General features: G+C 28.6%; 1 protein-coding gene across 1 annotated transcript in view; it reads right to left on the minus strand.

The window, feature by feature from the left end:
- The window catches only part of LOC107446015 (cell adhesion molecule Dscam1), a 195,532-nt gene that overhangs the window by 150,031 nt on the left and 19,999 nt on the right, over positions 1-25,502 (minus strand). Inside the window, exon 2 of the mRNA XM_043052767.3 lies at positions 12,177-12,497. Coding sequence (XP_042908701.3) covers positions 12,177-12,497 — 321 coding nt within the window. The remainder of the gene's footprint in view (positions 1-12,176; positions 12,498-25,502) is intronic.

The raw sequence follows: 25,502 nt of genomic DNA on the forward strand, positions 1-25,502 counted from the left end.
TGATATCTGTGGCAGTGTGACGTGGGTAATGTTGCTCCCCTTCGTGACTTAGGTTCACGTGTGTCCACAGGGTTCTTCTACACGGGTGTCCACTGGTACCTATCTTAAATGAGCAACACTTCCGGCATCTTCCGAAGCGAAGAATGAGAGTTCAGTGCCTACCATTAAGGAAAAAGAAGCTTTTTCATAGGATCCTTTCTGTGAAGGTTCTGTTTTACAAAACATAATAAAACATGATATAGTATAGTTACGATTTAAATTAATTGAAGTAAATAAGGAAATAGATCATTACATTAAAAATGAATAAAGGATCGTATAGTTGAAAACATTGTCCAAGTGAGTTACCTGATCCTTCGTTCCAGAAGGATCTCCAGATTTCGCAGCTGGTCAGGTGCTTTTTGAAATTGAGTAATAGAGGGCACTTAGTTCAAATTGCAAAAACTTCTCTTTATTCAGTAGATTTCATGATGGTTCGCTTTGATGGAGCTGGCTCCCTTTATATGGCATCTAATCGTTCATGTAGAACGCACATTTTCTGTTGACTGTTACCATGGAAACTCGCCAACAATTGGCGACAAGGCACACGTGTTGCGCATCTTACTTTGCCAAAGTTCAAAATTAAACAAAATATGATTTACCATTACATTTATTTGATAAACTTGAAATTTAAATATTTTACATCTTACACATTAAAAGGGGTGAAGTACTAAAAATTTAACTGGAAGGTGAGAGCTTAAAAGTTTCAAAAATGAGAACGTTATTTCTCTCATACCGTGGCTTCCTCAACTGACGGCAAGAAGGCACGCGGAAAGGAGCAAACTGCTACTCGGTTAAAGTTAAGTTGGGAATAATCGATATAAAAAAATTAATTGAACAAGTTAAATTTAGTGGAAGCCTATTGTGGTTAAATGAACAAAAACTGAAAAAACTATTGAGCAGTAGAATAACAACGCACGTGTGATGTAGCAACATCACACATGACAAGATTTTTTTGATTAACGCAAAATGGCCCATGGAAATTTTTGTTTTAAAAGCGTGAACTAGAAATGTCAGCGACTGAATTTTTCAAGAGTTGACTTTCAAAAACAAAAATATTGACAAGAGACCATTTTTGTGATAAAATATTTTGCAAAAGATTTGTTTTAATGGTAAACTATTTAGTGGAGGGCCCATATCAATTAGAAAAAAAAGTTTTATTTTTAATGATCTGTGAACGGGTCCCAATTTTTCAAAAATACCTTTTAAATTAAATTAGAAGTTCATTGAATTAGGTTTAAAAAATTGACTTATGTTAAATATTGAATATTAATTATTATTTCGCATTAAGCACTTAAATCTTTTCTGAGAAAAATAAATATTTTGATTTAAATATCAGAACTTGTTCTTGAATTCTTCGTAGACACTCTCATTTCCACTACTTAATTAAACCCTTTGAGCTATCAAATTCTTTTTAATTTCATTTTAAGTTTGATAAATTAGCTCATAATATACTTCAGGAAAATAAGAGCCAATTTCCGATACAGAGCCATAATTACTTTGTTCAGAAGCATGGAAAAAATGCTTCCCTTGAAGCACAAAACAAACTTTTCCCTAGAAACAAGCCATATAGAGCGATAATCTTCGGAGAAAATGCAGAATTTTGGTATTTTTTGGGGTAAAAAGGATAAATGGTTGGGGGTATCCTCTAGCTTCAGCAGAAGGCAATAATTTTAGAATGATGAATGGCAGTATTTGGATAAAAATAGAAGCTTCTCTCTTCTAATATGATTCTTTTAACGCGTTAAGAATTTTCTGAGAATGCGTCAGTTGCATTTTCTGTGTAAGAGGGATGATTATGGCTTTGGAGTTAGTGTTATTAATGATGTAAGATAAATCTTAAATTTGAAACTGTTTGCGTTGTTGTGCGTCAGCTGAAGATGTATGATGTTCTTAGATTTCAAGAATGAGGAAAACAGATTATTATTGCGATTTTTCGTTGTGTAATACATTTTAAATAGCTTCTTTGAATGTAATATTGTTGTAGCAACAATTTCAACGAACATGGGTTTGATTGTCTTGCAGTCGGTATATAATTTTAGAAATCAGTTTTTGGTTTAAATTTTTATATAGTAATTACAACAAGACAATTTTTCATAGGATTTAAATGAATTGGATTAAGCTCTTATTAAGGAGTGCATAAGAAAATTCTAAATTTAAAATGGTTAAGAATGATAACAGAAAAATAGAGTTTTCCCTACACTGTAACAAATGGTTATTCAAATTTCACGAAGCTTATTTAATTTTTGACGAAACCGTCTCCTGGTTTGTGCTCCGAGCTAAAATTTCATCAGAGTGACGAAATAACTATCGTTACTTCTTCAAGGAAACGGATTTCACCAAAATTAAGTTTTTTTTCTCTTTAGATTGCACTTTATCATGGGCACCATATAGGTGGATTTCTGAAGATGTATGATACTCTTAGATTTCAAGAATGAAGAAAAGAGATTATTATTGCATTTTAATGTTTAGTAATATATTTAAAATGGCTTCTTTTAATCTAATATTGTTGTAGCAATAATGGTAGGCGTTTGTTTAAAATTTCGTACATGGGTTTGAATGGTAACAGTAGTTACTTAAATTTAGAAATTTCGAAAAATTAAGTTTTTTTTAAAACTTTTAATGCAATATGTCAAGATGATTTAAAGTTTCAGATCATTAAGTTTCTATTCGAGAGAGCATATTAAAATTCTTAATTAAGACCAAAAATGACATATTTTTTTTCGCCAAAGACCTTGTTGTGAATTTGGTGAAAAATTTTCGATTGGTTTCCTTTCTGAAATATTGAAGAATTCATCCAGATTGAATTAATTATTGATTGAATGAGGTTTTTTTCCTTTCAATCACAACTTCAATAACAAAATTCCTTTAACAACTCTCGAGGTATTTGTGAATATAAATTATGTAAACTTATCTAAAGTTTTAATAAATTGTTCCTAATTAATAACTTTGAAAAAACGTCTTTAGAAATTATAAATTATTCCATCTAATGTGCGTAATTTATCACATTTACAGAAAAACATGGTTGTTATTAATAACATAGAATATTATTTGTAATAACCAGATTCATTACGTCAACCGCAGCATATATATACAATAGAAACAATATTGGAAACATTAAAATATATTAATTAGAGAAAATACTACTTTTTATGGTTAAAAAAACTTATACTAGCTGTAGGGAACATCTCACTTTATTAAAGTGGAAGGACAATGAGACATGAAATTAATTTCCTCTTTCAATATAATTTTTATTAGATGCTTATAACATTCATGATCACTTAGCATATTATATCATGCAGCATTAATTCGTTGAAGATTTTTATAAAGAATTTCATTACTTTAAATGAAATGCACTTACAATAACCTTTTAAATAAAAATACCTCATTAAACTGTGTGAAATAGCTGATTTTTAGTACAGTGCAAGTCAATGGCACATATAGTTTTCAATGCAATATAATTCAAGCTATTGAGTTGGATTTCACATACATTGTAATATTTAAGGGTAGAAAAAGTTGTTTAGAATGAAAAATTATTTATGAAAATAATTTAAAAATACAAAAAAATCAATTTCTATTAGTTTGCAAAAGTTAACGGAACATAAACTTTCCAATGCTACATAATGGTCTTCATTTCAGAAAGCATTTAACATGTGTTCCAATATTTAGCAAACGGTTAAGAATTTTAAATGCGAACGGAAATTATTTCACGGAATAAGAAAATAAACAAAGCTGAATAATGAACGAAATAAAAGTTTAAAATGAAAAAAAGTGAATGCGGTTGTGAAATTCCTCCAGACGTTAACTTAATGGATAGAGACGATTCCCCGCAGAAAATCGTTTTTAGGTTACTTAGAGAAGACATCCTGGTGTGTCATAATTCAAAACACTTTACAGTTTCAGCACTTTAACAAAAAATGACGAAAATAGCTTTTGACATTTTATGTCTTAAAAGGATTTCTTTCCTTGGCATTCAATAATGCGTTTTTCAGGAGAAAGTTCGAAAATAGAAGAGCTTTCATCGGTCAGATAGTCATTTTAATGCTAAAAATTGTATTAACTGAATGTAAGAAAGCCATTGACTTGTGCGAATTCACTTTTTTAAAGTCAATTGGATAAATTAAATTCGGGATGAAATATTTTAGAGAAATGAATGTTACATTTGGAAATGTCGCAAACGTAAATTTTCGGATATGTAGTTGCACTAAACTATTATCGAAGTTTATTTTTTTTTACCATTAGAAACGAAAATATTTCTTTTGATATAATTTGTATTTAAAAATATTATTAAAAAGTTATTGAAACTTTCAGACATTAGATATAAAAGTATTTAATTAAGAATCTTCTGTTTTTGGAAATGTATTTGCGAAACATTAATGAATGTCAGTTTTTTTTTAAATATTGTAAAAAAAAACTCAAAACAGCGTCGAACTTTACTAACAATAGGCTTCACAGTGCAATTTTATTGCTCTCTCATAAAGGCGATAGGTTAAACCTTGTTTCCTTTCAAGTTGACGTAATGAAGTTTAAGAAGTACGATTTTTTTTTAACTTGCAAACTTATAGCGAAATTAAATTAAACCATGTTTCCCACCGAGTTAAACAATATTATTGTGATACCAAATTTAAAAAACTTATTATAACTTATTTATTATAACTTTCAAACTTATAAAGGTATTTAATTGAACCATGTTTTAAATCAAATTGAACTATAATATTGTGAAGTTACGAAGTCAAATCAAGTTACGAAGTATAATAATTTAGTTCAACCTGCCAACTTATAGAGATGTTAAATTGGACAATGTTTTTGCTCAAGCTGAACGATAACATCATGATATCAAGTTTAATAAGTACGATAAATTTGTTCAACTTGCGAACTCAGAAAAGTATTAAATTAAACGATTGTTCCGTTGAAGTTGATAAATAATATCGCTCAATTAAGTTTAAAATGTATGATACTTTTGTTTAAAGTACTCCCATAAAAAGATTGCAACAAATTTATATTCAGATATTATAGTCTAAGCCACAATTACACACTTTCTTAAAAGTAGAAAAATACTATTTTACACACATTTCGTAATAGACTGTAAAATAATATTTATATTTTTTTAACATCAAGTACTGATACGAAAGTTATTTATGACGCAACTTGGTAAATTTTAATTATTTTCAAAGAGCTAATTATTATTAACAGTAGAAAGTATTAACAAAATTATTAGAAGTACTAACATTAATAATTATATCCAATTATGACTAAAACGTAAGAATTTTCCTAAAAATGTTAAATAGAATTTTACACTTTAGAAACATGCAGTTAGATGTTACTTATATAAGTTCTTTTCCTTCATGAGATTGCATTGTTAGGTGAAAAATTGGCTAAATGCTTGAAGAAAAGAGTTATCTGTAGCATTATCCTCATTTATTTGAGTATCTGGTAATGCGACCTATAATTGGTCCTTGCAAGATCTTATTAATGGTTGGCACTTTACTTAACGTATCGTATGTTCACCAAGTGTTAGGGCATTCCGATAAGAGATTCTTACTGCAACTCATTGTTAAAGAAGAGAACTTTATTCCTTCCAAATCGATAAGAAGAGACCCCGTGACTTCAGAAGAAATTGCTGACTCTGCATCCAAGAAATATTAGTGTCTTATTTCATTTTTTTATTTAAAAGATATAAGACTTTCGTCTTAGATTTTTGAATATATTTTTTACATTAGTGAAAAATGCATTTTTTAAATTAAAATAATCTCTGTAAACTTGAGGCATTGTGTTTTAAACTTAATTCAATACAAATATGATAATCTAATTATTAAACTTATCAGAATTTAAATTAAATTGATCATTTAAATAAAAATTTGTTATTAGTTAAAATTTATTTTAAAGTGAATACTCAAGCTTTCGGTGTAGCAGATTTGCTTACCATAAGATAATTTTATCATTTTTTAAATCATTTTACGAATATTTTATATAATTGCTCTGACTTTTCCGAAATTATTTTGTGAATTTGAACATCATACAAATAAAATTGCAATTCGACTTCATTGTCGAATTGATACTCTAGCTGATAATTATCTATCGTTAGATCTATTTTTTCGATAAATTAAATTGTCAGACATTTCTATGAGGGTAGGCAAATATAGTTTCAAACAATTTTGCACTTTAATATGATTTAAATAAGTGGAAGTTTTCAGATAAAGACACTTAAAATTTCTCTTCATAACTAGGTGATAGAGTTGCTGTGACTCAGGGGACAGAGTGTTCGCCATCCAATCGAATGGCCCGGGTTCGAGTTCCGGCATTGACTGTGTATACGAACTCAGATCTTGGCTCGCACCGACCACAATGGATATTTAGTTATTTAATAGTTTTTTTTGTTGTTAAAATAACACAGTTTTACTTAAAATAACAGTATTTCACACCTTAAAAAAGTTTTTAAATAACGGTATTTTTCTGGGGAAAAAAACAGGTTTATACTGGAATATTAACTGATTATTGCCACATCAGCTGACAGTTTTTTTTCTGTGTGTTTACGATATTTTTACAGTAAAGTATTAATTTGTAAATAGGAAGATTTATTAGAGAAAATAATTTTAAATACAATAATTTTTAAGAAACGTATTTTTGACTTTGTGTATTGTGCATATTACTCATATGATAACTAATTTAAAAAAGTTTATTTTTTTAAACTCAAATCATACCCGAATAATAATCTTCAATAATTTTGCTTACAATGTCATAAACTGATGAAACAAAAAGAATTGTATTTGAAAACAGTTTGATTAATTTGAAAACAAAATTTTAAAATTTAATATCTCAATGCAGAATATATGAATAATATAAAAATCTAATTTTAAGACAATATCCTAGTATTCTTCGAAATTTTGAAACTAAAATATTTAGTTAGTTCCACTTAATTAATTAGTTAATAATTAAACACTGAATTATTATGTTTTGCTGCTTTTAATTTCATTAAATGTATTTAAATCGAACTTGAAAGCTAATAAGAAAAATACGGTGAAGAATACTTTTGATACATTGCTATAATTTATAAGTAAGAAATATTTAGATATAACTAATTTTAAATTACTGTGAAAAATAACTCGTGTTATTTTACGAGGTATTTCGGAACTGTCTGCAAACAGGCAAAACATACTGAGACAAAACACTGAGTAAAAAGTATTAAAAAGTTATGGAAAAATTAATCAAGTTTTTGGCTCTACGGGAACATCAAAAAGCTCTGTAATTTCTAACAAAGTGTTGTGTTAATAATTTTTGTAAAATTAACAATAAAATATGGTTTCGTAATATGTTATAAAATTTGGTAATTTTATAATACCTTAGAGCATGGCATTAAACCATTTACTTGGTTTGAATGATATCATTAACCATTTAACCATTAAAAAGTCGTGAATGTTTTATTAAATGTGTGATAATAAGAAATTTAGTTTCGAAAATCAGAACTTCCGGGAAACCTTTACCATATAAAGACTAAAAATTACCAAATGAATGGTTTGAATACAGTTTATAATTTTTAATATTATTTTACTAGAATTATGAACCAGAATACTTATTAATTAGACTTATGCTTTCTTCTAAATTTTTTTTAGAATTATTACTATGCTGTAATTTTACCAAAATTCATTTTTCTGTATACAAGTCTAACTTAACTTTAATATCGTTAAATTTTGCTGAAATTTAAACATGGTGCTAAGTTCAGCCTTATTATTCTGCAGGATTACAGGATTCAATTATTCAATTTGGAGGGAAACATGATTCTGTTGGATACAATATTTAAGATTGAAACAATTTTGTATCTTATAATTAAAATAATAGGTTGAAAATAGGTCAATCTGCAGAAATGAATATATTATCTTTAAACTATATTGAGTCATGACCATGAGTATTTTCCTTAAAGTCGCAAACTATATCTTAATTCTGACGCGCAACAAGGATACAGATCTTTAATTCCAGTACTTCGTATTATATTATTTAAATTATGTATTAATATAACTATTTCATAATGACTGCTTTGTAAAGGCCATACGCATTTTTTTAAATCGTTATCAAATTTAAAAAAAAGCAAAAAGTATAGATATTGGAGGGCGCAAACTAATATTTAAGTGAGGAGAAAGTAAAATCGATATTCGATTAATTACTGTAGAGAAATCAATAAATTGATAAAAATCGGAAAAAAAAATAGTTGAAGGTTGAAACTGAAAGTGCTTCGAATAATCATTTTGTTGAAGTGTTCACCATTAGAGAAAATCACATGTCGTAATTAGGGAAAGATAATTTTATCTAATAAATCAAAATGGTTCAAAAAGGTAAAAAAAGCCTAAAAGCACCATCTGTCGGAAATGTTGAAACATAAATAGAAATTCATTGAAAAATTTTTGCCTTGTCCCATCAATTTGATCTGAGATATGCGCTCCTGAATTGTTTTTCTGATATAAAATAGCTATATATTTCCTTAAATAAAACTCTCATATTAATTCAGAACAAAATCAAAAGTATCGAAAGCAATTAAAATCATTTTTGAGAAGTTTAATACGCTTATTTTGCTCAGTTATTTTCCGTAATATTGACGATCAATCAAGTTATACAGGTAATAGATTCCTCAAGCATTATTTCTCAACTCTAAACCATTTACTTAAGAGTGTTATTTATTTTAATTAAAATATTGCGAACAAAATTAATCAAACGAAATAATTAACTTAAATACTTAAAGCATTTTGAGAACGGGTATTAATAGCCACTTGACAGATTTTATAAGAATTAACAGCCGCAGAAGATGTTAATTAAATTGAAGTTGCCTTTTATGACGGACGTAAAAGTTGAAAGTCTATATATAATGAATTTTCAACGGAGAAATGGTCACATGATTTCATGTCTTGTTTTAGATTTCATATTAATATTAATTTTCTCGTTATTTCCATGTTATTCAAAGAATAATTAAAAGTTCCTAAAGCTTATATTACACTTCTAATATTAGTTAGCAAAGCTTATACCCATTTTTTTCTTCATTTATTTCATAAGATACATTTTCGATCCTTCATTCTTGTAATTTCACTGAGAAGAAAATATTGGTAAAACTACCAGAATAAGGTCAAGTTTACCGTGTTTCTGGTTTTATGGGAACACTAAACAGTACGGTAATTTTTAGCGAAATGCTTCAGTAATGATTTGTGCAAAACTATTAATAAAATATTGTTTTATAATGCGTCTTAAAATTTGGTAAATGTGGTAATATTTGATAATTTTTTCATTTTACTTTTAAACATGTTATGGAAACCATTTATTAGGTTAAATTAATTTTTCTGTTTAGACTGTTTTACTAAATTTGTGGTAATATGAACTTAGAGTAAACTAGAATTTGTGGCAAACCGTTATAATAATGTTAAAATCGACAAACTAGTGCCATAAATACCGCATATTGTGGTTCGCATACTAAACTTAAGTTTTTTTTTCCTTTTCCTTTTATCCCCTAAAATGTTTTTATCATACAGTACGGTCATTTTACCAGAATTTTTTTCTCCGTGTTTTATTTCCTTTTTTCTTACATTCCCCAATTTACCCTTTTATTCGAAAAGGATAAAATAAACACGATGAATGTTTTATTTTTCCGATGCAAAAGTTTGTGAAAAAAAGTTGAGTTATTTAGAGTCTCAATTTTTTTTTATAAAAAAAGATTTCATTATAATTTAGATTTATAATTTAAATAATCAGCATTACGATGCAAATATAGAGTATACTTGCATGTGATTATAAACTTTTTCAAATAAAGACTATTAAAGCAGTTGTAATATAATTAATTTTGCAAAACAATTTTTATTAAACTTTAACGTCGTTATTTTCTCATCATCACAGTTTAAAACGGGATTCAGTTCCTTTCCAAACTCAAACGGACACGCAGTACATTTTTACAAATAAGAATCATCCTGTATTTTTATATCTAACATCAATCACAACAAATTCATTTCCAGCAACGTTTAGATTGGATCTCATTGATTTAATTTGCTTGCAAATCATGTTAAAGTTGCTTACAATTTCTTGTAAATGTTTCTTGTTTGTGTTTGGTAAAGATGCATTGTCAAATAAGCATCTAATTTCTTGAGCTAAAACAGAGTTACAATATGATTAGGTTACACATTTTAAACTTTTAAAATGTGAATTTTTTTGAATTTTTGAATTTTTTTTTTATTAACAATAAAAAAATTTTCTTCAAAAAATAGACAGCATAAAATAATGTTGTTAATTGTACTTGTAGATTGAAAAAAAATTCCATTTCATGTAATTGCCACTTTAAAAAATATTTTGATATATTTTTAAGAAAGTAAGCTTTTTTCCCACCTCGAAATCTTTAGTATTTTACTGGTAGTTAAGAAAAGAGTCAAATTGTTTGGCCATGTAAGGATAATGAATTGAAGAGGAATCTTCATTTGATTACCAGTAAAATCTACAGATGGCGTTGGCAGTGCCTCTAAAAGGAATCTGAAACTTTTCTTTTTGACTATTTGCAATTTGAAAAGAAATGAAGTGATTCTGACCAACCAAGTGATTGAAGTCAAATTTATTTTGATACCGTCAGGGACGCCATTGCGCGTCAATCGAACCTGATTGGCTTCGGAATCTACGAATGCCACGATTTACCTACCATGATATCATTTGCAGGTATCCAATTCTGATCATTCGATACGATTTTTTTGAAATAGATTGCTGTAAACCATTTAGCTTGAAACTTCATTCTTCCTTAAATTTTGTTTCTGTTATTAACTTGAATTCCTTTCCTTAAACAAAACAAAATCTCTAAACCACCTATTTAGGATTATGAACTTCGATATAAACAGATGAGCAATACTTCTCAATGAAAGCTTCTCCATTAGTTTAGACTCAGAAAATGGGTGGGAACTTAATAGAGAGATTACGTTGTCTAACTTGATTGTTGACCTGAAGAAAGTGGAAACAAAAGACATCTATAATAGAGAAAATCTAGAATAATGACTTTAGAGTGAAATAGTGAGAGAGGACAAAATCTGGGTTAATGCATATCAAGGTTTGTGGAATCTATGTTGAAAATGATGACTTACTAAGTTGGACTCTTTGTTTGTTACCAGAATACCTTTTGAATAATTACGAATCAGAAGTTAAGTACCGAAAATATAAAAACATGCGATTATTTAAACTGACGAGTGTAAGTAATATTCGCTGGTAATTTTGTGTCCTCACCTCCTTAGCCACACAATAATAAGATATCACAAAATCTTAACTTTTTTTAACTTCAGTTGAAACCTCCTCCAGAGTTGAATTGAATGACAATACAAAAAGTATGGGTTTGAGTCGTCATTTTTGTGGATTCTGTAATGAGTTGTGTCTTTCTTCTTCACTACATTGTCGTATTACACTACGACAATGTAGTGTAGAACTAGGCTGTAGTGTCAGCACTACAGCCTAGTGCAGGCCAAAGCTTTCTCAATTAGCTTCCTCTAGGTTTGAGCTAGATTTTTCCTCCTGTTTATTCCCAACAATTTTAAGTCCTTCTCAGCACTGTCCAACCCTTTTGTAGCCAGTCTCCATCCTCTTCTAGTTGTATTGTGTTTTTAGTAGGTATAAATGGCGTTAAACAATTTTTAAAATTGTAAAAATGTCATGAGAAATTTAAAAAAAAATATTTTAGCCTGTTTTTAATTTATATAATATGTGGATAGCATAACTCAAGGCAAGTAAATGAAAATGGGAAATCCAGTTACTACGCATTATTTCTAAATTTAAAAATAAGACAAGACCTAAGACTGCTCTTTACTAATAAATAAATGAAAAAATATACTAATAAAGGAAGAAATTAAATATATCTTTCGCTTAGGTGGCTGGCTTACTTCACTGTTGTTCAAGTAAGTGATTTTATTTTCAAGAAAAAAAAATAAGTAAATAAAAGATTTATTCATTACTAAAGTAGCTCATTGAAAATGAAAGAAAGGTGATTATAACAGAAAACTTTTTAGTTTCAAAAGCCTAAAATTTCCTTAAAACCGGATAAAGAACAAATTCGAATCGATCATAGTTGAGTTGGTTAGAAGAAGGGTGTTGACGAGTAATTTGTAAAACAGTTAGATTAGGAATATTTTAATGAAATAACTCACCAGCTCTAACATAGACATCCCGGCTGGAAATAGCACCAACTTTATTGGTTGCCACACATCTGTATACTGCTGCATGGACATCAGCTCTGTATTCGTCAGCTGAAAAAGGTGAAAAAACTAAAGCACCGTCATGCCGAATGTGTCGAAGGCCCATCACATCCTGGAGTGTCTGCCCCTCATTCTTTATCCACGTGACCACCGGAGTAGGTCGACCATCAGCCAGGCATGGTATCACAGTTCCACTGGAATTCGAAAATTCTGATTTTGCCGGAGGTTCGATGGTGAATCTAGGCCCACGCAATTGTATATCCAGTGGATAAACTGAAAAAAATAACGATTTTTTTTATTACGTGTTGTATATAAACCACTTTCTAACATAACAGACGGACAGACTTTTATGCGTACAAGGAAGGTGCACATAAAATAACGACAAGTTTTTAAAGTCTTTAAACGCGAAATTAAAAGTAATGATAATTATTATTGTTATTAACTCCTTAACGATCGGTCAATTTTCAAGAAAATGGTCATAAAAGTGCCTATTTTGCTTAATACACGTATTTGATTAGTGCTGACAACTAGTTTAAAATAAACTAATTATCTACAATTACTTTAAAAATATCCTGGTTCTGCCATCTGGTGTGTAAAAAGAGAAATAAATTGTTTTCCGGACAAAAGAAATGACTTAGTTTTATTCTTATTGGCGCGTTACTACTGAACACTCCAGCCCGGAAATGTCACGGGAGTGAGTAGGAAGGGGTTAGGAAAAATAGTTTTAATATTTAAAGAATGCTGTGCTTCAAATGTAATATTAACCTCCGACCTGACTGTATGAAGCTCAGAAAGCTAACCTTATGTCTGGAAGATCTCGGATTCGAATCCCGGACTAACATGGATGTTTTTTCCTTCTCTTCACTGTAGTATCAATCCTTCTTACTGAAGGAGCAATGTTGGCCCTCACCCTCTTAGCGTTAGTTCTGTCTCTTTCTGAACTTGCAGTTGCAAGCTTTCCTGAAACCAAAATCCGGTTTTTCTCATGCTATTTAGTGGGAGAGTAGTGTTTAGCAGAAAAAATTTCTTACTGTTTTACCCAGGATCTTAAATTTTTTAAGGGCATGGTGCCCCTTAAAAAGTGGTCAACAATTCTACCCTTCTGATACCCGAATGGTGAATATCAATATTCAGTTGGGTATGGAAGAAAAAGTATAATATTTAATTTTTAGAACATTAGAATGGCAATCAGTCATATAGGAGCTACATTTGCAACAAATGCTGGTTTTTACGGAAAAAGCTGTTATTTGTCGCGTCAGTTGACAAATGCTCATATGTATTAATTATTAATTTATAAATTTTTTTGTTGATATTTTGACTGATATTTTGACGTATTCTTGGAATACAAGCACAGCATGTTATTTATTATATCAAAAATTATTGTGAAAAATAATAAAAGCAAAAGTCGGAGCATTTGGAGTTACAAAATAAATTTGAACGTTTTTAGATTCTAAAAAAATATCATGAAATATGAGAAAAAAAGGAAACATTACAGTAAGGCTATTGTAATAATAAATTACAAACTGTTAATCGATTATAATTTTAATGGTTAATCTAGTATATTGGTGAGGGAAATATTTTGTTTTTTTTAAACCAATAATTAATTATCAGAGTAGGATAGAGTTTGATAACTAATTAGTTATCAGAGTAGGAGAATAGTTTAATGTTAGTAAAAATATTTTAATCCGACCTAAACTAAATTATTAAAAATTCGCTCAAATCTAAAGAAAGTATTAATATAAGCATTTCTTTTCATTTACGATAAGAGTAAACTGCGTTTACTTTAAAATTACCTTCTGAATTATAGCAAGAAAAAAGAGAAAAAAACATTTGTACTAATTTGAAAAGTATATTAGTTTAAGATATTGAGATTGTACAAAACTATTTATAAGAAAAGAACTATATATCAATATCTCACACACGCTTATACATAAACGTCTTATGAAAATTATTTGTAGTGAATATTCATAAGCTAATAAACTATTTTAAATGATTCATTAAATTCATTAAAATATACTTTTCATTTACTTAACTTAGTCGAGATCCATATGTTGAGATTTGAGATTAAACCTAGGCGTTTCAAATTATAATGAACGATCTAATTTGACAAATTTAATCTCTTAGTGATCTCACGTGTTGATTGAATCAATTAATGCCTTTTTTGTGTTTTCATTAGCATCAACTCGCCTTTCAGAACGAAGTCAATCTTTAGCATCAAAATGATCGGATTAAAATTTGGCAAATCGGTTTTGGTACTGCTTATTTTTAACGCATATTCTTCATATATATCGTATGATTTTTTTCTTCTTGCTTTACCGTTCTACCATTTTATTGCCTTTCAACGGGGTTTTTATCTTTCCGTTTGTAAAAAAGTAAAATAAGTCGGAAACTCTGCTTTTAGCTTACATTTTTGACAGGGCACCAACCGAAAACTACTGCGTAGGATTAATTAAACTTTTTTCACACGCAAACCTTGCGATATCAGCCCTCAAAATAAATAATGATTATGCGGCTTAAGTGTGGAGTAGGCTGTGGCGAAATTACTTTTCGAACATCTCAGTATTCTCCGTATAATTTTTATTTTTAATATAGTTTATCATAAAAAGTCTAAAATTATTGAAAAAAAAATTTTTCTTCACATTTTTGAGCATAGTAATTTGAAGTAAAATCACTTAACCGATATCAAAATAATTTTCTTTAAATTAAGCCTTATTTTTATAACGTGATATGCGTGTAGATTTCGAAAGCATACTTGGTATTAAAATTTCATGCTTTAAACAACAACATTCTCACTTCCCGAGGAATACCAGATTATAGAATTTGTAAACTTATCACTGTCAAAGTTGTTTACTTGGGCCAAATGCATATTGCAAAAGGCTACGTCAAACTATGCAGTTTTAAATGGCATGTACGAAAATAAATTGGTTTTAAACTTGCATACCCGATCCATCAGAGAGAAAAGAGAGCTTTCTGATTAATGACCATCTTCTCCCAATAAGTTCGGAGCAAAGAAAATGTCAGGGATCTTTATCAGAAGGAACTGATTGAGTCATTTATCACCGATTCTTGATGCGGATACGCCGGAGTGTTTTCTTATCAGTGGTATAATGATCTAAATATTTCATGAGATACGGGAAAGAGAGAAACAAGAAAACAAAGAAAATATGAAAAACATTAACAGTTTCTTGGAACACTGACAAGAACTGATTTATTAATTTTTTTAAAAAAATAAAATCCAAAGAGTATTTGCTTGAAAAGTGGCTGGTTTTTGAAAGAAAAATTATAATCTTCGATTCTGACTATAGTGCTTTATTTTTCAAATAAGAGTAAAGCTTAACTGAAATTCAATTACATTGCTCTGATTTAACTTACAATAACAATGTAAAAGTGCTTTATGTTCTTGAGTATCGTATAAATAAAACTGTGATTTGACTTTATTGTTAAATTGATGCAATATCAAAGGAAATTCTCACTATCACAATTTCTTGATAATGCGACTCACGAGCTACAGTGGCTCATGGTACAGAGCGCGCGCCTCTCAAGGTGGTGGCAGATTCGAATCTCAAGATGGTAGGTCGATACAGACTTTTCTGCCGATATAAAATCTTTGCAAGTACAGATTTACTTCGTAACTTTCACGAAGAAAAAAAAAATATTTCAATGCGCTTTAACTTGCTTAATTTTAATATACTTATTGTATAATTGATTAATTAGATTTAATTTTGTTTCAAAAACTTGTTTTGTTACGGTAAAAAACCAGCCTGATTCCGGATTTTCATTGTATTTTGTACGGGCAGAACTTGCCACTGAATGGTGAAAAGCCATTCAGATTTACTTCATAGGTTTTACGATTTTGTCCATAGATGGCGCCAATGAAAAACAAGAAGTGCATCCTCTGCCTTAAATCTGCTCGGTTTCACCAAGCAGGCTTGCTAGTATGGCAAGTGGCATTAGAACCAACCGAACGATTTTGCACAACCAACAAAGCTGCTGGTTTAAAATAGTAAATTTTAGTGGAATTTTTTTAATATGACGTACTAGCCTCATATTCGCTATTTTAAGATTGGTAAATTTGCGAAACATGTTTTTAAATGAGTCTTATGATATAATTTATATTTGTAATTTTTATTTGCAATTATTGCAATGAATAATGGAAATATTAATATTTTAATTGACACTATAAGTCCCAATAACGCTTAATTAAACTTACTTTCCTGTTGAATTAGTTTAAAGTTCAATTTATCAGTTAAAAAAACTACTGTTTAAGTATATGAAACTAACATTATTAATAAAATCATTTTGTTTAAACGACCAAGTTTAAACTTAAAGAACTATAATAAAAATACAATCCATTGTATTTAATTCATACTTTTGGAGAATTCAATTTAAAACCTTTGGAATAACTCTACAATGTAAAGATAATTAAGTTACTAATAATCAACTTGCGAAAGTCTTTCGAACAATGAAGAATGTAACCAAAAAAAGTTAGCTCCTTTTATTTGATTGGTATAAACGTTATAAAAAATTAATATTTAATTTTCTAGTATAGTGTATATCGACTTGATACTTTCTTTCAAAGTAATTTAATAAATAACCACAAGGGAGAGCATTTTCAACAATGGTATGTAATAATATTATTAAACTGTGGAAGTTTTTTTTCTACTTTAGAAGGTATTTAGTTAATTCGAGAAAATTTTCTTAAAATTAAAATAAGTTTTCATATTATCATCTTATAATGTTTAAAATGAAGGGAATGTTTAATTACGAGTTAATTTTACTAATATTATCAAGATTTTTTATGACTGTTCGTTACACAAGTTAATGGTAGGAGAAGTGATGGTTTTTCATAGGTTTTAGGCTTTTTATAGGCTTTTCATAGGCTTTTTTTAAAATTTTTAAATTTTTTATTACTGCAAAATCAATTTTATTTCAATCTTTTTTACTTTATTTATTATTGGTAGCTCAGTTTATGGCAAGAGTTTTGTGCATTGAAAAGTAATATTAGCGAAATTTCAAGTCAATTAAGAACTTTACACCTCTATTATTATTCTCAAAACGTACATGTTATGGGAATAGTTACTTTTTTAATAGATACTTTTTTAATAGTTACTTGTTTTACATAATGGAAAAAGCTTCTTTAACCACCGAAAATATTCTCCACGTCTTTAGGAATTGATTCCTCATACTTTTTATTATATTTGATAAAAATTGCATTATTTTCTCTTTTTTACTTAAACAGTGTTTTACAAGTAAAAATATAGCAAATGTATTTAACTGTGATATGGAATTTTATTATTCTACTCTGCTTTTATTACGCTTTTTTGATTGTGTTTTAAATAAGAAGTTTTGAACTCAGAGTTGTTTCGTTATTAGGACGTAATAGTATAGTATTACTTTATAATGCTGCAGTTTACGATAAACTTATTTAAACTTGTTTGAGTATTACAGTTATTACAATTTTCGGTTAACTTTTTTTAATACCCCTTAATAGTTTCACAAAATTTAAAGATCAGTAAACCAATGAAACCTATTAAAAAATTACTTAACAACGCAGTAACTCGTAATTATATGTTAATTCCATTTTAAACTTTTCTAGCAAATAAGTTCAGATTTGAAACTTCCTATATAAAACATCTCCTCAAAATTCTAAAATTCTAATGATACTCTATTCTTCAAATCAAATTTCAAATTTTGATTTTGAAATAAAAGAAAAAAAAACTCTTTATAAATACGTAAAAAACTTTATGATTTTTCTGAAATGCAGATAGTACTAGCTAATTTCAAGAATGCCACCAGCAGACCACGTAAGGAATATCTTAAAATGACACCTAGCAAGGAAAGGAAGAGAGGGAGAGCTAATCTAACCAGAGTAGGAGTAAGAACTAAAGCTAAATAAATTAATACTAAGCAAAAAGTTTAGTAAATGCTTAAAGCCATCTTTATTTGGTTTTTGTAATATAAGACAAAATGCAATTATGAAATTGAAAATATTCATTAAGCTAAGGAACTTATAGCGTAAATAATATGAAGAAAACTAATTAAATATATTTGTAATACGTATATGCAACTAAATTATACACTCTCATTATTAATTTTAGAATCTCTAAATAAATGAAGGCTACGTAATGGGCGAAATAATCGAGTGTTTATTTCCTACATAAATAAAGACAGTTAAGGCACATTCAGAAGTGATTTAATTACTTTTAGCAATTTCATGTTCAAAAAGTTTTCCTTCACTTTCTAATAAAATGATGCGACTGTTAAATTGCATGTAATTTAAATTAAAATGTTAAATTGCATTTTTGAGAGAAAATATATCAACACGCTCTGAATACCCTTAATGCGTGCTTGAAAGTTTTATATTTATTTCCAATTATTAAATAATTATCTTTGGCAATAAAAACGATAGTTATAGACAGTAATCAGCAGTTATTGAAGATTATTACCGTCGTCTGAGTTTTGTTTGAGAAAGATTCCATTCAAATATAACGACCCTATTTATCCGATCGAAAAGTTGTTGACTACACCGTGCGCATGACTGTCTGTTAAAGGTAAATTTGTACGAGTAGTTAGGTCGTTATGGAAGATAAGTATCATTAAAAAAAAAAAGACAATGATCTTTAATGTATTTGAAATGATTGTTAACGTGAAGAGAAAAATCTCGAATTATGATAGTTTCGTGAACTAATTAATTTTGTTTATTGTGATTCGACAAAACGTCTGAGAAAAAGACGTTTATGACAATTTGTTACAGAAAAAGGCGATTAGTCTAGAGATTTTACAGAATTAACGGTTATTATACATAATCAAACGGCATTTAAGATAGATATGAGAAATATCATGCTGTATCTGTAAAGGCTGAAATAACGCAAAGCTTCATAATTTAATTTATAATCCTCGTCGAACAGCCGACTCAATTCTGGGTTTACGACTAGCAATGTAGCTTTTTAAATTTTGAACTTAACCCAAAAGACAAGGAAACTCTTCGGTCAAATATATGGTCAAACTATTCTTCGGATAACTTTTTGATGGAAAGAACCCTCATTCACGTTACATGGAGAGAAAAACCACGAAAACAAGATTGTAAGGGATATCCCAGATCACCATCACTGGTATGTCACAACGGAAGAAAGAAGTCACAACGTTCGGACTATGATTCTCCACAGTAAAAAAAAAAAAAAAAGGAGAGAGATACCACAGCATTCGGACTACTAAACTCCGCAGTAATGTAAAAATAAGAATGATGTCGCAATGGTTGGACTACTAAATTTAGAAGTAAGGGGAAAATAATAAAGATGTCACAACGATCAGAATACTAAGGATTAGATTTGTTAATGATAAATCGTGTTTAGGACTTCTCTCTTCTAGAATGTGTTGGGCTAACGTTCTATCGCCCTGAGCCACCGGGAATTATATAGTATTTTATTGGCAATCGCTATCAAAAGTCGTTAAACATTGCTAAATTATTAAAAGTATAGTTAATATATTTTATCTTTCTCTGGATATAAAGCAAAATTCCAAATAACAATCCAGATTTAAGAATTATTTTAACAAGTTTAGAATTTAAGAATATGAATTCTACAATTGAAATATATAACGTTTCAAATACTGTGAACGAATTAAAATCGCATGGAAATATACAGTTACGATATCAATTGAAACATATATAAAGAAAATATAAATTTATTTAGTTTAGATATCATTTTTAATTAAACTAAATAAAAAACTCAAAATATTATGAAATATTTATCAATTCAGTGTCTATAAAAAAAGTGTTTTTCAATTCGAAAAAGTGGTTTTTGCAATTTTATAATACGAATTTTGAAATTGTCAGGAAAAATAAATAGAATAAATGGATTGAAAAAAATCACTGATGAAACTGGTCATCTGGTTTTATGGAATTTTTTTCTTAAAACTATTAATACCTTTAATACTGCAAATGTTCTGAAATATGTAAAAGATTCGTAAAATATGCGGTACAGTGAATCGTATCAGATAACTACCGTTTGCATATTTTTTATCGTAATTATTTGGCAGTATTTATATAGATTATCATATCGTTTGAATTATTTTGATTTTCTTAGCATTCTACTTTAAAAATGATCAAGTTCAATTATTGTTTTGTTCTACAGTTCACAAGGTGAGCTTCTTCTTGATTTCAACCGCTTTTAAAGTGAATTTTTCTAATAAAATATAGTAAATAATATAGATTATATATATGTCTATATTATTAAGAAATTATATATATGTAGATATAATCTCTTAATTGTTTATTTAAACAGCAAAAGTTTTTAAAAAAATTAACTTTGCTTTTAACATACAGTAAATTTCTTGATTGAAAAATAAATAAAATAATATTGTAAGTTTTAATTTCATTTAGCTTTGATATTATTTTTAATTAAGTAAAGTAACTATACTCCGAAGTTACATGAAAGCTTTATTGAATCAATGTTGAATAGAAAGCTTTCAAAATGATATTATCAATGTTAACTGAATGTGTAGGGATATCTTATTTTCTCTTTGAAAGCTTATCCAAAAAAATTCGAAAGTAAACTCAGGAAATAAAATAGCTGACCTTCGAAATAGAGACTCCAAAAAGTTATTTTTCTTCGGTGAATAGTCTTTTGTTGGTTTGGTTACATGAAAGATTTTCTAAGTGAAAACTGAACAAAAGAGGATTTATTTTGTTCTTCAAAAGATGTCAGCAAGAAGCCATTACTTTTGTTTTTAGCAAACTGATATATGAAAACAATGTCGGTTCTCTTGTTTTACAAGTTTTAAGACACGATTCTATTAAGTCAACTGCAAATAGATGCACTAATGTGAAAGAATACAATGAAGCATGTAATCACTGAGAATATACCATTTAACATTGTTTAAACAAGAATATTTGTTGCGAAATAATTGGATGTAGTAAATAAACTGAACTGTTATTTGAGAATAGAAGTAAACTATATTGTAAAATATAGAAAATGTTATACATTCACCGTAAAATCACGTTATCTGTCTCATTAAATAATTATTATTGTAAAAGTTAAGAGAGAGTGTAAATTTCTTTTAGACGAAAATTTTTTTAGAGTGCAATTTCCATAAAACGCGATTTTAATCTTTTCTTACTTAAGAAAATATTTTGCAGGTATTAATGGACATTTAGAATGTTTAAATACATAATAATTCCTTTGTAAAAGATTTTGTATTGAATCTCAGAGAGTTAAAAACGATACTATTATAAATGTAATTCATAATCGTAATATGCTGTTTCATAATCTGAGACATGACACAAAAACTTTATGCACTATAAAAATTCTGGATCGAATGAGTGATCCTAAAATGCGTCATGACACAAAGACATTACACAAAACCTTTATGCACTATAAAAATTCTGGATCGAATGAGTGATCCTAAAATGCGTCATTACTCAAAGACATGACACAAAAACTTTATGCACTATAAAAATTCTGGATCGAATGAGTGATCCTAAAATGCGTCATGACACAAAGACATGACACAAAAACTTTATGCACTATAAAAATTCTGGATCGAATGAGTGATCCTAAAATGCGTCATGACACAAAGACATGACACAAAAACTTTATGCATTATAAAAATTCTGGATCGAATGAGTGATCCTAAAATGCGTCATGACTCAAAGACATGACGCAAGAACTTTATGCACTATAAAAATTCTGGAACGAATGAGTGATCCTAAAATGCGTCATGACTCAAAGACATGACACAAAAACTTTATGCACTATAAAAATTCTGGATCGAATGAGTGATCCTAAAATGAGTCAAATGTGTTAAGGTAAAACGTACCGGAACTTAATGCGTTAGAACTTTTTACCGTAAAATCCATCTTTATCGTATATGATACAGATCGAAAATTTGATCTACAATAATTTGCACAGTAATAATTATGATAAAATCGCTGAATCACATTAATTAAATGAATATTGCTATAAAAACTAAGGCATAATTTTTTACGGTAAAAATAGATTTTATGGTGCCGGTATTTTGGATCCGGGATCTTTTACAGTGTATTTAGATATTCGAGAAATTAATAAAACTAGTGGGCTGCGCCCCCTGCTCTTGAACGCTCGCCAACCCCCAAAAATTGCTACGCAATCTTACATGGTTTGTTTAGCAAGCCAAGCTCGCTTCTCTCGCTTCTAACTTAGGTACATTGCAAATACACAAAATTCTAAGAATTCAAAACAATCATTCAAATCCTTATAACAGCATTTTCTTTAAAAAAAATTACATCTTTTTAGTAATTACTAAGTCATTAAAATAAATTTGAATTCAAATAAATGACATGTAATTCGTTAATCCTATTAGAAATGTGCTATAGTATAAAATCTTAAAGCGTAACAGCACGACTGAGACTCATTTTTCAATGAATAACTAATAACAATAATAAAACAAATAAATTCGTGATATGTATCAAAAATCGTCAAATAAATTCGTAATATGTAAATTCGTGAAAAAAAGCGCTTTCGACAAAATGCTAAAATAGAGATCTATCGACAAAGACTACTCCCTTCTGCCTAGCTTAAGGTTATTTCAGTTTCCGCGCTGCATGTAAAAGCGCTGTATGTTGAGCCACCTTAACTAGATTTGGCATGTGACATTTTTAGCGGCAATCATTGATCGATTTTCTAGCGTTGCCATTCGGGGAGTTGAAATGAGGCTTTTTGTGTCACCGTGTAAGAGAAATATATATATAGATGTATTGCAAATTTTTGCAATGTAATAACAATGATAGCGAGATGCTAAAACATCATAAGCTGATGTTGTAAAAAATTGTAAAAAATTCTGGATAAAATTCTGCTATAAAGTACTGGCACTTCAGGCGCATCATCCGTAAAATTTATTTTACCGTTAAATTTATTTTACCGTAAAATCCATTTTTACGTATTACACCGTAATTTTTTCAGTAAAATTCATTTAATCAGATTTATTCAGAGATTTCATGGTAATTAATACTGTAAAAATTACGGTATAGTAGATTTTTTTTTCCGTAACATGATCCGTTAAAAATTAATTTCATGATAAATAGAACCGGCACTCTGAATGTTAGTACTTTTCACCCTAATTTGAACCGGAGTTTTCTATAGTGTAGTGGCTAAATCATTAGCAGGACAGCGTTGATATTTAATTGTGTCCCTAGTTTATGACCCCTTCAGATGGTAAGCAAAAGTGCGAAATTCAGATTGAAGCCTACAAAAAATAGGCAAATTAGCCTTGTTTATTGTCAGTTAAAAGACCGAAATAATAAAAGACTAAATGGACCAATTTGGTCACAGAACCCTAAATCGAAAAAGAATACATTTGATAGACTGAAATTTGTTGGATACTTTTACTTTGATAATCATAACTATAAAAACTCTCTATTTCATTAGTACTTTTAAGTTAAGAGAAACATCATACTGTTTTTGCTTAAATGTGAAATGGTACTCTAATTTTTTTTGTATTGCGGCACTGTAGATATGTTTAGTATTTCTGTACAATCGTGTTTAGTGTCTTTCTAATGAATTTGTAATTATTCTGATGAATTGTTAATGAGCTTATTTGCTTACATTATCTAGTAATGGAATGGTGCATGGAAGTTTTCGAATTTCCTGATCCTGTAGCTCAAGGATTGGAAGAGCAATTAATTAATGGCATATAGGAAGAACGTGTAAGATTGCGTTTCATTTCTGGCAAATTTTATTCAATGCAACGAATATCATATAAAAATCATAATATTTCATTTACAATTTTTTTTTGAAATTTCATGAAACTCATGTGTATACTCCCTCAGTTATATTTTTTTTATTGTTATTACTATCAAGTAAATGTTTTTTTTTCATTACGAAAATGTCTAAAATCCTATGAAAAGAGTAGAGGGAAAAAATGACTAGTAAAATTTCCTTACTGTATAAATTGACATTTCAGGTGAAAAACTCTAATTCTGGTATTAAAAACCGAAATATGCGGTAATTGAACCATTCATGAGGTAATTCTTCCGTTTATATGATAAAGGTAACCGGAAATTCTTATTTCCATAATGATAATTTTTCTTACCACGCGTATAGTTAATTCAATCGAAAAATTGTTTTTATATCATTCAATATAAGGCATCTTGAAAAAATTACCAAACTTTTATATCATATTACAAAATAATATTTTGTTTTTAATTCCATCCTAATCATTACTAAGTATCTTCGGTAAATATTACCAACCTTTTTGTTTCAATAGATCCAGAAACATAGTAAATTTTACCATATTCTGGTAACTTTGACCATACTTCTTTCCTTCGTGCATCGTAACAGAACATATTAAATAATCAAGTCTCTTAATTCTAAATTAATTGAAATCAAGTTTATATTTTTACCAGTCCACCAAAGGATTCTAATAAGTAATAAGAGTTCAAGAAATCCAAGGTTCATTTAGTTTTCATACTTATAAAATTAAGAAAAAACATGTTTTTTTTTTTTAAATTTAGTTTACTAAAGTGAGCATTGAAGTTCTTATTATTTTACCACAGGAACTTCAAATGTGTAATTCAAAGTTCTCATATTCATCAATTGAGAAATTGCCTTTATTATTTAAATGTTTAGAGACACAATATTCAGTTTTCTCAAAAAAAAAAAATCTTTTTAAGAAAATAATAAAATAATCTTAATTTTTTTAATGAAAAATTTAAAATTTTTTGCAGTTATATTTCAAGAAGCGATTAAAAAGGTAAGGAAAAAAAGGGCATATTTTTTAAGTTATCAATTTCTTTTTAAATAACTATATTCTTACACATATGCAACTGAATAAGTAAGAAACGAAGTTGGGTCAAAGTTGCATTATTAAGGTGCTTCAGGTTTCACTATTTTATATTATGTAAACTTAATTTAAATATGTGAAGTTGTATTTGAAAACGAAAAAAAAAACAAATTGTTTAATTTATTGAAACTTAAATTATATTTAAACCTCTAATCATAGTGAAGAAAATGGAGTGTGAAAGTTATTATTTTTTTTATCAGTAATCCGTGTTTTCCTAATTATAAACAAATCGAGGAAAATTTTCAATCAGAGGAGTTGTCGATTTAATAACTTCAACAAATAGTTTTCTCTCAGGAATTTGATTTGCATTAACACAGAATTATGTAGATTACACGCTAATGTAGTGTGTGATTAGTGCATAATGCTTGTAGACAAAGTTCGGATGTTTGGTAGAAGAGAAAGCTTAAAGTAATTAAGTTTAAGTACTACTAAACTTGGATGCACCTGGCAGTGATTTATCAT

Source organism: Parasteatoda tepidariorum, chromosome 10, assembly GCF_982258835.1.
Source record: "Parasteatoda tepidariorum strain Cologne lab strain chromosome 10, Ptep-v5.0, whole genome shotgun sequence".
Taxonomy (NCBI): Eukaryota; Metazoa; Arthropoda; class Arachnida; order Araneae; family Theridiidae; genus Parasteatoda; species Parasteatoda tepidariorum.